This window comes from Prionailurus bengalensis, chromosome A1, assembly GCF_016509475.1.
Source record: "Prionailurus bengalensis isolate Pbe53 chromosome A1, Fcat_Pben_1.1_paternal_pri, whole genome shotgun sequence".
In the NCBI taxonomy this organism is placed as follows: Eukaryota; Metazoa; Chordata; class Mammalia; order Carnivora; family Felidae; genus Prionailurus; species Prionailurus bengalensis.
This window is the reverse complement of record NC_057343.1, coordinates 11,573,674-11,591,235: the sequence shown is the minus strand read 5'-3', so window position 1 is coordinate 11,591,235 and position 17,562 is coordinate 11,573,674. Positions and strand designations below refer to the sequence as shown.

The 17,562-nt window shown below is 39.3% G+C and overlaps 1 protein-coding gene across 2 annotated transcripts in view; it reads right to left on the bottom strand.

Annotated features, from left to right (window-relative positions):
- Nucleotides 1–871: 871 nt before the first annotated feature.
- The window catches only part of BRCA2 (BRCA2 DNA repair associated), a 60,932-nt gene continuing 44,241 nt past the window's right edge, over nt 872–17,562 (bottom strand). For both annotated transcript variants that reach the window (XM_043576498.1, XM_043576509.1), the window contains exons 22-27: nt 15,803–16,001; nt 15,420–15,583; nt 15,194–15,332; nt 5,356–5,600; nt 3,436–3,582; nt 872–2,512 (exon numbers count right to left, since the gene is read on the bottom strand). In XM_043576498.1, coding sequence (XP_043432433.1) covers nt 1,916–2,512; nt 3,436–3,582; nt 5,356–5,600; nt 15,194–15,332; nt 15,420–15,583; nt 15,803–16,001 — 1,491 coding nt within the window. In that variant the 3' untranslated portion in view covers nt 872–1,915. The remainder of the gene's footprint in view (nt 2,513–3,435; nt 3,583–5,355; nt 5,601–15,193; nt 15,333–15,419; nt 15,584–15,802; nt 16,002–17,562) is intronic.

The window sequence follows — 17,562 nt, the reverse complement described above, 5'->3', positions numbered from 1 at the left end:
TACATTGGAAAGACTATTACTTTAGCATTTTAATACCCGACACTATTGACATCTTACGGCTTTTTATTCACCTTGTCTGAGTAACCACTCTGATATGGCCCCAGGTTTAGATCCAGAGCTTTTAAAGAGCTCAGGAGAGTAATTTCCCTATTTGTCTCTTTTTTCCCCTGGATGACTCCTGAAATACTTGGTTTGGAAGCATAAACATAATTGATTAAATGCTGCCAACTTTGTCCCAGCTAGAAGTGATTTATTTTTTCTCTCAGTTCCCAAGTTTCCTGATTTCTGTAATTTTTTGAACACTCAACTTTAACCTGTAGTTTTGTATTATTAACGTTTGTATCGTTCACAGAGCCGGCATAGTGCTTTACGTACAAGATAGGGTCTCGTTAAGTAATTGTTGAGTAACACAAACTGCTTTTACCATTATCCCTAATCCTATGGTGTACATTCTTGACTTTGTAATCATTGTCACTTCTTAGGGGAAAATATCCGCATATACTTAAGCTTCATATTTTGCTTATATAGCTTCCTATATTTTTTACAATGTGTAAAAAAGGAGTATGTGCATGAGATCTCTCTATAATGTGTGGTCTAAATGGTAAGAATAGAGGACGTAGTAGCAGTTCAGGTTAGATTCTTCTAATTCTTTTTTGTTCATCTGAGACTCCAGTTTTATTCCCTGTTCTAGAGTGGATCACTTGGAAAATGATTAGGATGGGAAGACCAAATTGTTTTACGAACAAAATTTAAATCATGTATTAACAAGACTGGCAGAACACTTGAGTTAAAAAGAACTGCAGAATGGATTATTGTTACGTTAATTTTTAGAGGAGCGAAAAATCATGGATCACAGTTATGCAAGAAAAAATTGCTTTTTAAAAGATTTATTCTTGGCTTTGAAATGCGTTTCTAATTAGATTTGAAAACAGGATATTTTATATAAACTTAAGGCATAGTAAAAGACCTGATTTCAGAGCTTTTCCATGCTATCGGCTCCTGGTTGGAAGTGCATTCTCTTTTCTCCATTAAGCATAAGAAAGTCACAAATGAGAATATCCCCTTATATTGAACTATTACTGTCTGCCTTGGTGGTTAGAGAAAACCAGGTTTAAAGGAAGTACTGCTGAGTCCTGTGACAGGGCTAAAAATAAAGTGGGTAGAATGTGCCAATTTGAAAGAACAGTTTTCTCTGAAGTTGCAGATGATCATTTTGTTACAAAAACATTAACACTATGAAATCTGATTTAAAGTACTTGAATTTTTAATTAAAATAATTTCAGAGATCACAGTGGAATCATAAAAAGGAATTACATTGGGGATTCTGTTTTTCTTGTAGTTATGCTGACTTAGGGTTGAAGAATGGGTCTTAGAAAACACCACTGTTGCATCTTTCTCTTCCTGACGTTTAATCAGGATAGAACTATAAGAGAATCAACACGTTTGTTAGGGAAAACTGGGTCACAGTGGGCTATCTCCGAGAAACAAAACTAAACCAAACCATCTAAAATAGGAACTAAACTAAAAAGAATTACAGGAGTCAAAATAACTGTACTTACGAACCTAGTTTCATTTAATTAAGGACACAATTTAAAGAAAAAGTTACTTTGTAAAATAATACTTGGTCAAGTCCAGTGATCAAATTCAGTCATAAAGATTTACGGGAGATTTTTTTTCTTGATTAGTTAATAAATACCCAATTTTAAGATCGGTAACAAATCAAAGCACAGAGGCAGACAAAGAGCACTCCTGTGACAGACAGCCACCCAGGGAAATTAGAAACTATTTTTCTCATTATGCGAACACTGATGTGCAGTTTGAAGCTGTATTTTTTACAAACTGGAGAGGCTGAGTCAGTAACTGACTTATCGTCATGTTTGCTGTTGTCGCCTCTGCAGTCTCATAGGTGACCTTTTTACTGTATATCTGTGTCCTGCACGTCAGGCTCCCCTCCTTCGGTGCTGGCCTGGGGGTTCTCGCAGTCTCGGATCCCAGAGGCAGTAGGATACCTTTTCGGCCTGACATAATCTTTTGAGCTCGTGGGAGCAGTCCTAGGGGAGTCACTGAGAGACATAAGTTGATCTTCTCCTGCCGAACCAGACAAAAGGGCTTGAGTGTTGATCAATGCAAGTTCTTCGTCAGCTATTGAATCACTTTCCACAAGGGAAGTGTCATTAAATTTCAGTGGAGTCATCTGAGGGGAATTCAACTCTCTTTTCTTTATAGGTGTTTCATATTTGGTGCCACAACTCCGTGGTGGCTGAAATGCCTTCTGTGCAGCTGGAGAAACAAATGTACAAATGGGACTAACAGGTGGAGGTAAAGGCAGTCTACTCAAAAAATCTAAGGCTTTTCTCTTCTTGCAGGTTTTCGGGTCATCCAGCTCTCTCTCCCCTTTATAACAAGACTTTGAAGTCATTTGGGCTGATCCAGGTGTGGGCACAGACTTTGCTTTCGGCTTACAAAGTGATAAAGGACTCTGGTAATTCATCTCACTATTGGGAGAAGACATCTGATAAAAAGACAAAATGCAGCCTAGATAATGATGCACTAATATATAAAACATCATCAAATCAGCTTTTCGTTAGAAATATTTAAGCACACAAATACCACATACATTCTCACGCCCATCGTGACTCATAGGTCAGATGATTTCAAGAGACATTTACATTATTGTTCTCATTCCAGAAGGAAACAGTTTTGCATAAAAGGATACAAAAATGACACAAAAAGAAAGCAGAATGAAGACTAATTGTAATAAAAGACAAAAAGGGAGGCAGGGAGATTTAACTGACTCTTGAATCTTCTCTTTTTTCATTAACAGCTTAAACAAAGATAAGCATTTTTAAACCATTTTAAGAGCACAGACTGCCTGGGTTCTAATACTTAACTTTTCTAGTTTTGTGACTTTAGGCAACTGTTCAACCTCTCTTAACCATAGTTTCCTCATTTGCAAAACAGAGATAATTTTCATCCCATGGGTTGTGGTAAAGATTAAATGAGTTAATACAGATACACTAAGCAACTGTTAGCTACTTGAGATTTAGTCGTCAGTCAGTATTACAGACCTTACAGCTTAATTTGCGTGTATGGTGATTTAAAGAGTTAATAAGCTGAGCTTAGAAACACCCCTAACTGTATAGAATAGTCCTTCTAGCAAAAGGACAGAGGCAAAACACTATTTTCTATCACATGCACTTGCAATGCTAAAAATGAAAACACCTGTTTGTCAAATGTAACCCCAAAGAAGGTTCCATTCTGGCTTTGATAAACAAGATATAATTTCCAGATAACCTATACTTACAGGAGCCATTTAACAATAAACTACACTTTCTAGTCAAGTTTAATTCCATTTGACCAAGTTTACCACATGCACACCAGAATATAGTATTGACTGCATACATAATACTCATAAAATTCCTTCAATTAACTTACTGAAAGTTTATTTCCTAGGCCAAGGACTGTTTGAATGGTGTGTGGCTCTGAAGCATAGTCTTTCGTCGGGGTGGACACCTTGGGACTGTTTGCATTAAGTATATGCACAAGTTTGTTTTCTGCATCGTTGCAAAACGTATCAACATTCTAAGAAAATAAATTGGAAAAGCTGTTTTGTAAAATGAAAATACACATTTTCATGTTTTCAGAAAATGTTACCTTTAAAATTAGAAATAAAAGATTCAGACCAGAAAAAAAGAATGACACACCCAAAATTTGAGAGCAACTGTCAAACAATATACCAGTGTAAAAATGCAAAGCCAACATGTTGGAGGGAGGGAGGGAGTGTGTGTACGTCAGGGAAGAAAAGAGATGGGAGAGATCTTGCCAACCAGCCAGTTTAATTAGCAAGGTATTCACGGTACTGGATTAGGAGCTGGAAGATGGGGGCTCAAATTCCAGCTCTATTTCCTACCTAATAGCTGTAAATCACCTAACATCTATAGAGTATGCCCTGGGTTAGTAGTCAAATGAGACAACTGCCTCACGTCTGTTCTAAGAACGGAAACAATATATAGGTTAAGCCACATAAAACTGTTGTTTCAGAAGTTACAACTGGTCGAATACCAGCAGGTTTATATAATTTAACCTAATTCATGAGAGTATTTTGTAAAAGTTAAAAATGCTATGTAAATAACAGTTGTCTCTGAACAATCCTTGAATAAAACCTGGGAGAAATCCTGGGATGTTTTTCATCTGTATGGAGGCCAAATCGTGAATATAATTCTCACTCCACCCCCAATTTAGAAACCAGATCAATTAGGGTGTTATTCTTCACTATAATATATATCGAGTCTTTAGGTAAAATATTACACAAACTTCCTTTATACAGCTGGCTACTCTGATGCTTTTAAAATATAATTTTATTTATATATATATTTTGAACAACACACATTTCAGGTATCAAACTAACAGCCTTATCTTAGAAGATTCTTTACTAGTTAGCAATTTAAAAAATCCAAAATTTTATTGGGAGGCAGCATTGCACAGTGGTTAATAGGTGGGGCTATGCAGGGGCACTTGGGTGGCGCAGTCAGTTAAGCATCTGACTTCACTTCAGGTCATATCTTGTGGTTTGTGAGTCTGAGCCCCATCTCGGGCTCCGTGCTGATAGCTCAGAGCCTAGAGCCTGCTAAGGATTCTGTGTCTCCCTCTCGCTCCGCCCCTCCCTCCATCTCTCTCTCTCTCAAAAAAAAAAAAAAAAAAAGTTGGGGCTGTGTACTCAGAGAGCTTAAGTATGAATCTTGCTTCTAACAACTTGGCTGTGTGAGTTAATCTCGCTGTTTTTCATCAATAAAATGGAAAAACAGTTCCCCACCTCATAGGATTGGTGGAAGAATTGAATGCGACAGGCTATGAACAAGGCCTGACATACAGCAAGCACTCTAAAACTGTAGCTAATAATTATTACCTGCTATATGTATAAATTTAAGCATAAAATGTATACATTAGCCAGGGAAAATAATTTCAGTATTCTCCTATTTGAGATTATTTCAAATCAAGGACAGACATAAACTATAAAATACTAGATAGGGAGTTTAAAACGTGAATTTGGAATCTGCTGGTTATTAACTAATGATACTGCTATGAACCATGGGTAACTCATTCTTGTTGCCCACATGACCTGTAGCTCTGAACATCCTCCTCAGGATTTCTCCTCACTCAATCCCCTTCAAGTCACTTTCTCCCAGCTGTTGTCTCCCCATCTCCTCAGGCTCCTGAGCAATTCATCTTTGAGGAACCCTCATCTCACATTATTTCCCGACTATTCAATTTTCATAGAAGCCACCATTTCCTTGATATTTGACCATCAAAATAAGAAAATACCAAATTGCGTGGTAATGCCCAAAGTAATTTTACCTCAATAGTATTTTTCATTTTGTGGAATGTCTCTTGAAAATGGCCCTCCTTTGGACTGGCAGAAAACCTGGAAAAATCTCCAGCAAATAAAGTAGGAATTCCTGATTTAGATTCTGGTCGCCACTGGAGGTTGCTAGCAGCAATTAATGTATGAGGTTTAACAATGTCTTCATTAAGATCGGTCCAGACCTTGATTGCCAATAAATTATGGCACTCATCTGACAAATAGACCAAAGGAGCAAAACCTAAGATGAAACAAAACAAAACAAAACAAAAAATTCCACTTCATTACATATGTCAGATAAATTTTTAAAAATTCAAGGAAGTTCTAATATGCCTATTTGTTTTGGTATGCTAATAGTAAAACAGACCAAAATAAGTTTAGAGAAAGCTCAGAATTTCCAAAATAACCTGCTGTTTATGGTGTTAAAATTTCAGTGTTAATATGACAACATATTCTGTTACTGAGGCCATGGGGAAGCAGGTATACTCATACATTGCTGGCGGGAATACAAATTTGTGCAACCCTCTGGAGAAAAAACTGGTAGAACCCAGCAAAATGACACACACATACCTTTCCACCCAGCAACCCACTTTTAGTACTCAATTCTGAAGATGTACTTCCAATAATAGTGAGATATATATGAACAAGATTCATGAAAACACTCTGTACAAGGTTACTCACTGAAGCACAGGAGAGCAGTAGGGACAAACACTGGCACATTCATACAATTTTGTACTATGCAGCTGTACAAAAGAATGAGGAAGTGCTCTGTAAACAAACGGTCCAAGATCTTTGGGGAGAAGCAAAAGCTGTTCTAACAGGGAAGTTTATAGCAATACAGGCCTACTTCAAGAAATAAGAAAAATCCCTAATAAACAACCTAAACTTACACCCAAAGGAAACAGAAAAAGAACAAACAAAATCCAAAGCTAGTAGAAGGAAAGAAATTATAAAGATTAGAGCAGAAATAAATGAGACAAAAAAAAAAAAAAAGATCAATGAAACCAGAAGCTAGATCTTTGAAAAGATAAACAAAATTGGTACACCAGACCAAAGCCAGACTCCTCAAGAAAAAGAGGGCTCAAACAAAATCACAAATGAAGGAGGAGAAATAATAAAAATACAAAGATCACATTATGAAAAAGTATATGCCAACAAGTTGGACAATCTAGGAGAAATGCATAAATTCTTAGAAACATGTAACCTCCCAAAACTGAATCAGGAAGAAACAGAAAATTTGGACAGACTGATTACTAGCAATGAAAATGAATCAGTAATCAAACAATTCCCAATAAACAAAAGCCCAGGACCAGATGGCTTCACAGGTGAATTCACAGGTGAACATTTAAGTAACAGTGAATACCTATTCTTCTCAAACTAGTTCAAAAAACAGAAGAGGAAGGAAGACTCCCAAATACACTCTATGAGTACAGCATTATCCTGATATCAAAACCAGATAGACACTTGAAAACAAACTACACGCCAATATGCCCGATGAACAAATCTTCAACAAAACATTAGGAAACTGAATCCAACAATACATCAAAGAAACCATTCACCACAATCAAAGGGGTTTCATTCCCAGGATACAAGAGTGGTTCAATATTTGCAAATTAATCACCACAATACATTACATCAAGAAGAGAAAGGATAAAAAATCATATGATCATCTCAATAGAAGCAGAAAAAGGATCTGACAAAGTACAACATCCATTCATGATGAGAATCCTCAACAAAGCAGGGTTAGAGGGAACATATGAAAAACCCAACATCATACTCAGTGGTAAAAAACTGAGAGCTTTCCCCCTAAAATCAGGAACAAGACAAAGATGTCCACTCTCACCATTTTTATTCAACACAGTACTAGATATCCTAGCTGCAGCAATTAGACAAAAAAGAAAAAAAATGATCCAAATTGGTAAGAAAGAAATTAAACTTTCACTCTTTGCAGATGACATGACACTATATAGAAAACCATAAGGACTCCATCAAAAAAAAACTACTAGAACTGATCCATGAATTCATTCAAGTTTCAGGATACAAAATTAATGCACAGAAATCTATAGTGTTTCTATTTACTAATAACTAGCAGAAAGATAAATTAAGAAAATCCCATTTACAATTGCACTAAAAATAGAATATCTAGGAATTAAAAAGAAATAAAGAATGAGATAGCTTGCTATGAACTGATACTGTTAAGTGAAAAAAGAAAAGCACGCACACGCACAAAAATTAAAGTCTGTTACTCTTCATATAAGAAAGAAGTTGATATAAGAAATTGTACATGTATCTGTCCACTTGTGGAGAACAAATACAGGAAGGATAAAGCAGAAACTACAGAGACAGGACGTGGGTAGAAAGCAGGGGAGAAACAGCACTGGGGTGGAAGGAATGAAAAGTGATGCTTCCCTTGGTATGTCTTTGTGCAGCTGATTCTTAGAACCACAGTGTTTCACACACGCTTCACCTATCCCACCAACAAAAAGCCCAACCACAGAGGAGGAAATCCACAATAGAATATACACACATACTTCCTGGCTCCTTCTGTCTGATAGGGCCTAGAAGCAATGAGGCTTGTGCAGTAATGAGTGTACCTAGCCATCAGGTCATGGCTATAAACACAGTTTTCTCAAAAAAAAAAAAAAAAAAAAAAAAAAAAGTGATCCAGGGTTTCTTTGAGAAGTAGTTGGTTCAACTTGATTGGGGCAAGGAACATATAAGATGAACCTGGAACATCTTGTAATGCCGAAAAGAGGTGCTCGCAAAATTACAGGAGTCAATCTGAAAAAAACTCCTAGTGACCCAAACGGAAACAATCTAAACAACAAAATAATGCAGGTATTGAATTGTAACCCACAGACTAAAATACATATTCATTCGTCCATACTGATATAAATCAAATAAGAAAGTAAATTTGGGGAAAAGGGGCAGCTCTTCCTTATAGTAGAGCTCCAATAAATGGAGAATGAAAGAAGAAAGAAAAAAAAGGAAATCATTAGGCAAACACTACGGTAAAAACTGCTGCAAACAAAATCAGCTGATAGATGCTAAAATTAATTGGTGAAAGTTTGAGGTGAAATTGGACTTGCATAGTCTCAAGGAATCTCCTTTAAGGTTAAGGTTGCAGACCTCAAGGCTGCCGCTCCCAGTGACAAGCAATATCAGCATCGTTAAACCCTTGATGGGGAGGTGGACAGACACAACACTGTTTCTGTGGCACTTTTGCCAAACATGTATAACCTTATTCCAATCATGAGAAAAAATCAGACAAACCCAAGTTGAGGAAAATGCTACAACATGATCAGTCTATTCAAGAGTCAAGATTGGGAAAAACGGGAGAAGACTGGGGAGGGGCACCTGGTGGCTCAGTCGGTTGACCGTCTGACTTTGGCTCAGGTCATGATCTCGCAGTCCGTGAGCTCGAGCCCCGCGTCGGGCTCTGTGCTGACAGCTCAGAGCCTGGAGCCTGTTTCAGATTCTGTGTCTCCCCCTCTCTCTACCCCTCCCCCACTCATGCTCTGTCTCTCTCTCTCTCTGTCAAAAGTAAATAAACATAAAAAAAAAAAAAATAACCAAGAGAAGACTGGGGAACTGTTAAAGACAAGAGGAGACTCGGGAGAAATGATGATTACACGAAAGTGGGATCCTGGAACAGAAGAAGTAAAACAGCATAAATCTACACTTAAATCTACACTGCAGGTAATAATATTATGCCAATGTTAACTTCCTGATTCTAATAATGGTACCACGGTCACACAAGATGCTGACATTAGGGGAAGCTGGGGGAGGGATAATTGTAAAGTCTGCATTAGTTTTGCAACTTTTCTGAAGGCCTGAAATTATTCAAAATAAAAAGTGAAAAAGTTTCAATGCCAAAAATGGGAAGAGACAGGACTGAGGCACTCACCATTTAACGATTTAGAATTTCTTGTCTCTGTTAAGAATTATGTTTCCCTTATAAATGATAGGAACCCAAAGAATTGCCATTCTCAGATAATGATTTGTTTATCCTGTTGCAAATGATGGTTATTCCTTTCACTGTTTTCAATTTTGTAAGTAGATTCATTTAATGGATTGTAATCCTAAATATTAAATACTGCTTTTAGAGAAATTATGTTTCCCAAGTATGTTCAATTTTCTAATTTGGGAATTTGCCTCTAATTATATTCAAAATGATTACAGCCCTTCTCTCAAATGTGCTTCTTTAAACTATGTTTTCCCCCCAATTTTAAAAGCAATACTTGTTTACTGAAAAACATTTAGAAAATGCAAAATATGAAAATAAGCTTCCAGGATAGCTCCCTCATTTCATTTTTTCCTCAGTATAGGTTTCATACCTAGATCAAATTATATACACTGAAAAAAAATAGAAAATTTTCTGTAATTACCACACATCTCGTACAAATGGTAACAACTGGAAGAATTTTTTTCAAGTAACACTTTTAGAATGTTGGCACTGAAAAAATCAAGAAAATAAAAGGATAAGAGGGAAATTATTCTGCAGGTTTGCAGTCTGGGATTGTTCTGAACACACGCAGAATCCCCTGTTCCCTTTAAATTCTTTTTCGAAAGTTTCACTGAAAGGCTAAAGCACACAGCAGTATGTGAGGCCACTTCACAAATTCTCGCCAAGAGACACGCCAGCTGCAGAATCCCCACCAGACCGGGACTGCTGTACCTCTGCAGCAACGGCACTGCAGGGCTTCCCCCTCTGCCAAGCGCTGCACGGCTCCCTGAGCGCCCCCCCCCACCCCCCCACCCCACCCCGCAGCTCCCCTCTCTGCCCAGAGGCAGCTGCTGCTCCTGAGTGCACTTTCCAATACATCTGCATGAAAATCTCAGTCTGTTTCCTGGGAAACTGACCTAAGAAGTGATCTCGTTTAATTAATTCATCGGCTGCCACAGTGTTTGTAATATAGTAACACAACAGATTGAACACACAGTAGTCCCTACTTCAAGCCCAACTCTCAGATGGTTGGATTTGGTTTGGCTTTGTTAGCTGAAGCAGAAGAAGAACACATAGGCATTAGAGCCTGAAAGTATGGGTTCCAATCGTTTATATAATTGTGACCTTGGGCAGGTTATTTAACATCTCTGAGCTCCGGTCTCCCCATCTGTACAGAGGGATGATAACAGCAAATGAACAGCATTACTACGAGCACTTTATGTATATATGTGAAGTTTTCAACAATTACCCACTCCCCCCGCCCCATTTTGTTAGAAGTGGGGACAGAAAGAAACTAAAACTGAGTCCCTGTCCTTGAAGAGATCACAGTATCATTGGTGGGGAGGAGGTTCAGAAACGTGGACACAGGATCATGGGCCACGTGACGGATGCTGAAGCAACCCAACGCACTAAACGCTACAGAAACTGAGGAGGGAAGATCTAAGCTGGCATAAGCACCCAGCTGGGGAGGAACATTATTCAGCTGGGCTGAATAGCGAATGACAACGGTTCTCCAACTCCTTTAGACAGGAGGACAAAGGGCATTGTTAGTAAGGTGTATTTTTTAAAGGTTGAAAGTGTTAAATGTTATATATAATGCATCAGGCACATGAAGTGGCATAGTTTAGCTGAGGTGTGTGGGGTGGCGGTTTGAGGCAGCTGAAGAGTTTTTCAGGCCTATGAAGGAGTGTGGGTTTCATTTTCTAAGGGACAGGAGCCACTGAAGATTTTAAGCCAGGAACCATCATCAGTAGATTTGAGTGTTAGATAAGTACTACTTCGGGTTTAAGGTGGCACTTCGAAACGTTTGAAGAGAATTTTTTCCTCTAACATTTAACATCAAACTAAATAAAAAAAAAAAAAAGAAATGTTCACTAAAAACCCAAATGAGGAATATTCTGATGTAAAATTTAAAAATTGGTGATGAAAGAAAGAAACGAGAGTGTGGATAGGCCAGGCACAGAAGGGGCTCAGCTTCTAATCTCCTTCCCCAAACTGGTGAAAATTTGAGAATTCTATTACCTGTAAACCTGAAGAAAAGCAAATGGAATGGGCGTCTGACCTTTTTCCTCTTCTGATCGCAAATAATGAACATGGCTGCAGGGGAAAAGCAGACGAGCAGGACTGACAGAAGTGAACATTCCAGGGTGTTGGTGGGTTGAACTGTGTCCCCCACTCAAGATGTTGAAGTCCTGACCCCCAGTACCTGTGAGCGTGACCTTATTTGGAAACAAGGTCTTTGCAGACGTAATCAAGTTAAGATGCAGTCGTGACGATCAATGTCCTTATACAAAGGGGAAGTTTGGACACAGACACGCACACAGAGAGAAAGTCACGTGAAGATGAAGGCAGAGATCGTGGTGGTGCACCTATAAGCCACGGAGCAGTAAAGATTGCCAGCAAACCAGCGGGTGCGGGGAGCAAGGCGCTGAACACGTCTCCCTCACAGCCTCAGAAGGAACCAACTCTGCCGACACCTTGCTTTCGGACTTCTGGTCTGCAGAACTGAGACAGTAAATTTTGGTTGTTTATGCTCCCCCAGCTTGTGGTACTTAGTTACGGCAGCAATGCAAATTAATCACAGGGGACTCACGGAACCAGGAAAAATGATGAAGAATAGAGCTAGTATCTCCCAGAGATGGACAATATATAGTGGAAAGAAACTCAAGTTTGCAGCCATTACTCAGTAACTAAGAGGGGGAAAAATGGTCTTGGACACGGTAGAAAGTCAAGAACCACTGGGTCCTGGCAGGTCTCACACGTTTTCCTCCCGTGCACCTCACCTCCTCACCGCTATCTGCCTTGGGGCCATGAGAAGTGATCTCAGGTAAGTCTCCACAAGCAGCCAGGCTCCCGGGTCCTGCCGTATTTCCCATCTCCGGAAAGTTTCATACACTACCTCCTTTCGCACCGTCTCCTACCTCTCCCTGCCGCCTGGAACACCTTCACTGGACAAGTCCTCACTACCCTCAACCATTCCTTAAGTGCTGTCTTTACCGGCCTGCTGTAACTGAGACCTGGCTCTCCTCCTCCGAGGCCACTGCTGCCCCCTGCAGACCTCTTGTGCCACAGGACGTCAGGCTGGGGTAGTTGTCTCCCCTGCTCTTGGCTCGTGGCTGCTCCCCACCTCTAAAAACATTCACCCCGTTATTGGACCTTTCTAGTCAGTCTACACGATCTCATCGGGATGCTAGTAGCACTTGCACTGGAAAACACAGACATTCTCTTGATCCCAATTCTCCTTCTTGTGAGTGCTCCATTTCCCTTCGGTGCTTGAAGCATGACCTTATAATGCCTGTGTCCACTGTGCGCGTGCCTCTCTTTCCACTCCCCTGCCCACCTTACCATCAGACTGGCTCCTCCTGGGGCTCAAGCCAGCAGCCCCTTCCTGGCCCTCGCCTCCCTGTCTCAGCCATCAAATGCCATCCGAGACCGAATCAGTCCCCTCTTTCTGGAACTCTTCCCTCTGGGCTCTCAGCGCAGCTCACTCCCTAAGTATTCCTCCCACTCCTCAGGCTGCTCCTCTTGTTTCTTTTACTGGTTCCTTTACATCTTTCTGCTTCTAAGCGTCAGAGTGTCCGAGCCACCTCTCTAGCTACTCCCACACCCACTGGCCTCATCCAGTCTCACAGCTTTAAACGGCACCTGTACGTTGATGATGTCCCAGTTTATATCTTCAGCCCAGACCGCTTCCCCAGACTCCTGCATACCCAACTGTCAGGTAGAAATTTCTGTTTAGACTAAGCATCTAAAACTTAACTGACCAAACTGAGCTCTTCACCCTTCCCACACACATCTCTTTTTCTTGTTCTCTTTCCCTCTCAGTAAATGACAGCTCTCTCTTCTCATGTGCTCAGACCAAACACCTTGGCACTGAACTCCTTGACTCCTCTCTTTACTTCACACTGTCCCTCTCCTTCAAAATACAATCAGAATCTCACCCATGGAATTTAAACAACGACAATAACAACAACAATAAACAAGAAAAAAAAAATCAAACACACAGAAAAAGAGACCAGATTCCCTGGTTGGGAAATAAATGTGCCCTCTGTGTTGGAGGCAGACACGATCTCCATCCTTCCAAGATTTTTTTGCTATATAAGCATTCTTGAAGTGAGAGTCTGAGACAATGGCTGCTACAAAATGTGTAGGAACATCACAGAGAATAACCTTCCAACACAGGGAACTAATGGGACACAGGGAAAATAGCTAGCTAGCAAGGTGGTAGGTACATTTTAATCCAACCATGCTAATAATCACATTAAAGTTGATCAGATTAAACATACCAGTTAAAAGACCAGAGACCCTCACACTGGATAAGAAAGCAAGATCCAACTGGGCTGTCTTCCAGAAACCCAATTTAAATATAAAGATGTTGACAGGTTAAAAATACCAGGTGGGAAAAGATGTACCATACAAACAAGTACTAACCATACAAAAGTTGGAGCGGCCACACTAAATAAACAAAGTTGGCTTTAGAACAAGAGACATTATTTGGGGTATGAGGGATATTGCAGAGAAGTGGGAGGTGGAGGTTTGAGTGCTCAATAAACTATAGAGGGAAGTTATAATTATTTACCCAGTAACCATTCAAATGCTACAAAACATTCCTAGCAACTTCTTTAAAATTAAATATCACAGAATAGGATGTAGGTTCTTTCCCTGTAATACTGTAGAATTGCTGTTCATGAAGAATTGAGGTTAACACAGGCCTACTTTCAAATCGCTAGTCACTAAATTTGCTGATTTGTAACTCCAATTAATCTTAAGGAAGACAAATTTTAAAAGATAACATTTTCCAAAAGCATTCATAAAAAGCTACAATTAAAAATATACCGTGGAGCAAAGGAAACAATCAGCAAAACTAAAAGGCAGCCGACAGAATGGGAGAAGATATTTGCAAACGACATATCAGATAAAGGGCTAGTATCCAACATCTATAAAGAACTTACCAAACTCAACACCCAATAAACAAATAATCTAGTGAAGAAATGGGCAAAAGACATGAGTAGACACCTCTCCAAAGAAGACATCTAGATGGCCAACCAGCACATGAAGAAATGCTCAACTTCACTCCTCATCAGGAAAATAGAAATCAAAACCACAATAAGATACCACCTCACACCTGTAAGTGGCAAACATTAACAACTCAGGTAACAACAGATGTTGGTGAGGATGGGGAGAAAGAGGATCTCTTTTGCACTGCTGCTGGGAATGCAAACTGGTGCAACCACTCTGGAAAACAGTATGGAGGTTCCTCAAAAAATTAAAAATAGAACTACCCTACAACCCAGCAATTGCACTACTAGGCATTTATCCACAAGATACAGGGGTGCTGTTTTGAAGGGGCGCATGCACCCCCATGTTTATAGCAGCACTATCGACAATAGCCAAAGTGTGGAAAGAGTCCAAATGTCCATTGATGGATGAATGGATAAAGATGTGGTAAACACACACACACACACACACACACACACACACACACACACACTGGAGTATTACTCGGCAATCAAAAAGAATGAAATCTGGCCATTTACAACTACGTGATGGAACTAGAGGGTATTACAGTAAGCGAAGTCAGTCAGAGAGAGATAAATATCACAGGACTGCACTTATATGAGGACTTTAAGACACAGAACAGATGAACACAAGGGAAGGGAAGCAAAAATAATATAAAAACAGGGAGGGGGACAAAACATACGAGACTTAAATATGGAGAACAAACAGAGGGTTCCTGGAAGGGGTGTGGGAGGGGGGATGGGCTAAATGGGTAAGGGGAATTAAGGAATCTACTCCTGAAATCATTGTTGCACTATATGCTAACTTGGATGTACATTAAAAAAAATAAACAAGAAAAAAAAGAAATAAAAAAATACACTGTGGATTACCTATTTTTTTCACAACAGAAACTACAAATCCTATTAAGTCCACCTCAGAACAAGGTGGCTGGAAGTCTGGATCCAATAGTTTGTTAAAGTAAAGGGGCTCCCTCGGCTGATAAACTTGGAATAGGAGTTCATCTGAAGCCTACAAGAAAAAAAAATCAGCGTATGTAGATTCTCTAAACTAATATGCATTAATCAAAATTAAAAAACTATAATGAAAAGTTTGTACCGGTAGTTGTTGATACTGAGTTTTCTTTGTTGCTGTGAGCTGTATGTGAGCTCTTTCAGATTTACTTTTAGATTGTGACGTTGCAAGATGATAGATTCTGTATCTTTTTCCCTCTGTTAACAGGGAATATAAATCAGATGATGGACGCCAGATACTCAATGTAACTAGATAAAGAGGAAAAAGACATAATACAAGAACTGATATTCATTAAAATTCTTATAAAACAAATATGGTAGCAACAAAGATCCAAGGATTATATCATTATCTTGTGGGCACTGGTAGCCCACTTTTGCTCCTCTGATACATGTTGACTTTATACTTTAGCACTTGAAGTCATTTTGTTAATAAATAGTACTTGAACTTAAAAAAATTTACATACTGACCTGAATCTTTTTCTTTTTTCCCATAGCTTATGATACGCATCTTCCACACAGTTGTAACATCCCTTGGTAACATTTGTTCTCCTTGCTCAGCAGATTCCATAGCCTTCCTGAATTCCAGCTGGATCTGTGCTTGCTTCTTATCATTCAACATCTGTCTGTGATTATTCAAAGCTCTTATCTGCTCTTCACTGAAATAAGCCTATGATCATTTAATTTATTAAGGCAAATTTTATTAGAATAAAAGGCAAACAAAACAAAAAAACCTCATCCACTATAAATGAACCTCTTTATTTATTTTGTAATGTTTATTTATTTTTGAGAGGGAGAGAGGCAGAGCGTGAGTGAGGGAGAGGCACAAAGAGAGAGAGAGAGAGAGAGAGAGAGAGAGAGAGAGACACACACACACACACACACACACACACACACACAGAGTTCGAAGCAGGCCCTAGGCTCGGAGCTGTCAGCACAGAGCCCGATGCGGGATTCGAACTCACGGACCATGTGAGATCATGACCTGAGCTGAAGTTGGATGCTTAACCGACTGAGCCACCCAGGCGACCCATGAATCTCTTTAAATGGGGATAAAATATGACAGAACTGAGTTCACTTTAATAATACAATATAAAAATTGAGATTAATGTACTTAGCTTATCACATAACAAATATTTTCAGGTGCCTTAGACTGTTCAACTATCTTTGTGACAAATTTCCCCAGGGCCAAAATAACCCCTTACTTATAAATGTACCGTAATAATCATAACTGTCATCAACATTACAAATGGCTGACATTTGAATGCTCCCTATATTTGAGGAATGGATCTGTGTGTGATAAATGTATTAATTCATTTAATCCTTACAGTAACCCCGTGGAGGTAGGCACTGTATTGTTTGCATGTTATGGATGATGAAACTGATGCAGAGAGAATGAATCACTTGCAGGGCATACAGGGAGAGGCAGTTCAAGAGCTCCCATTCTTACCCCACTGCAGTACAATTTTATTAACTCTCTGGAATAGCAGATATGACTGAAAACAGACATGTGCTACAAGCACTTCTCTCTGCCTCCACACTTCTCTCCCAGTCATTTTAGCACATTGCTGTCTTTATCTCTTCGGATGCTTACTCAGTATAACAAAAATGAATGAACAAAAAATAAAATCAAATGAAACAGGAAATAGAATCCCAACACAGAGCACGCTAGATAGCTGCTGCCTCACACGTGTTAATATCCACAGTGGGAAGGGAAACTACGGAATCTCTGTGCCCTGAAAAGGTCTTTCTAAATACGAAGAGTGTTTAAACACGATTAAAAAAGCCAAACTGTGATTCCAAAGTCTTCCAACACTCAACACTGTCACTGAAAACAAACCCTTTTGACGAGGTCTCTTGGAAATGGATGGCTATCTTTCCCTCCAAGAATTGCATTAACAACTTTATCTAAGTGAAAGCTCCAGAATCATATACTCCTAGGACCTAGTGATCAAGCCACTCACAGATTTTTCCCTTGACACTCCTCACAGGGTGAATCTCAGTTGTAACATTTGGTAATATGAAGGAATTCTATTCAGAAGAGCACTTCTCTCCTAACGGAGTGCTGTTTATTTCATAGTCCTACTAGTTAAGAAAGTTAAGGCTATCAACCAGATGTATTGCCATCAAATAAACGAGATTAATCAATAAACAACAGTTTTCTTAAAACTTCCCCTCCTATCTAGCCAACTAATCCCAGAATTTGCATTAACTAGATACCCAGGTGTCTA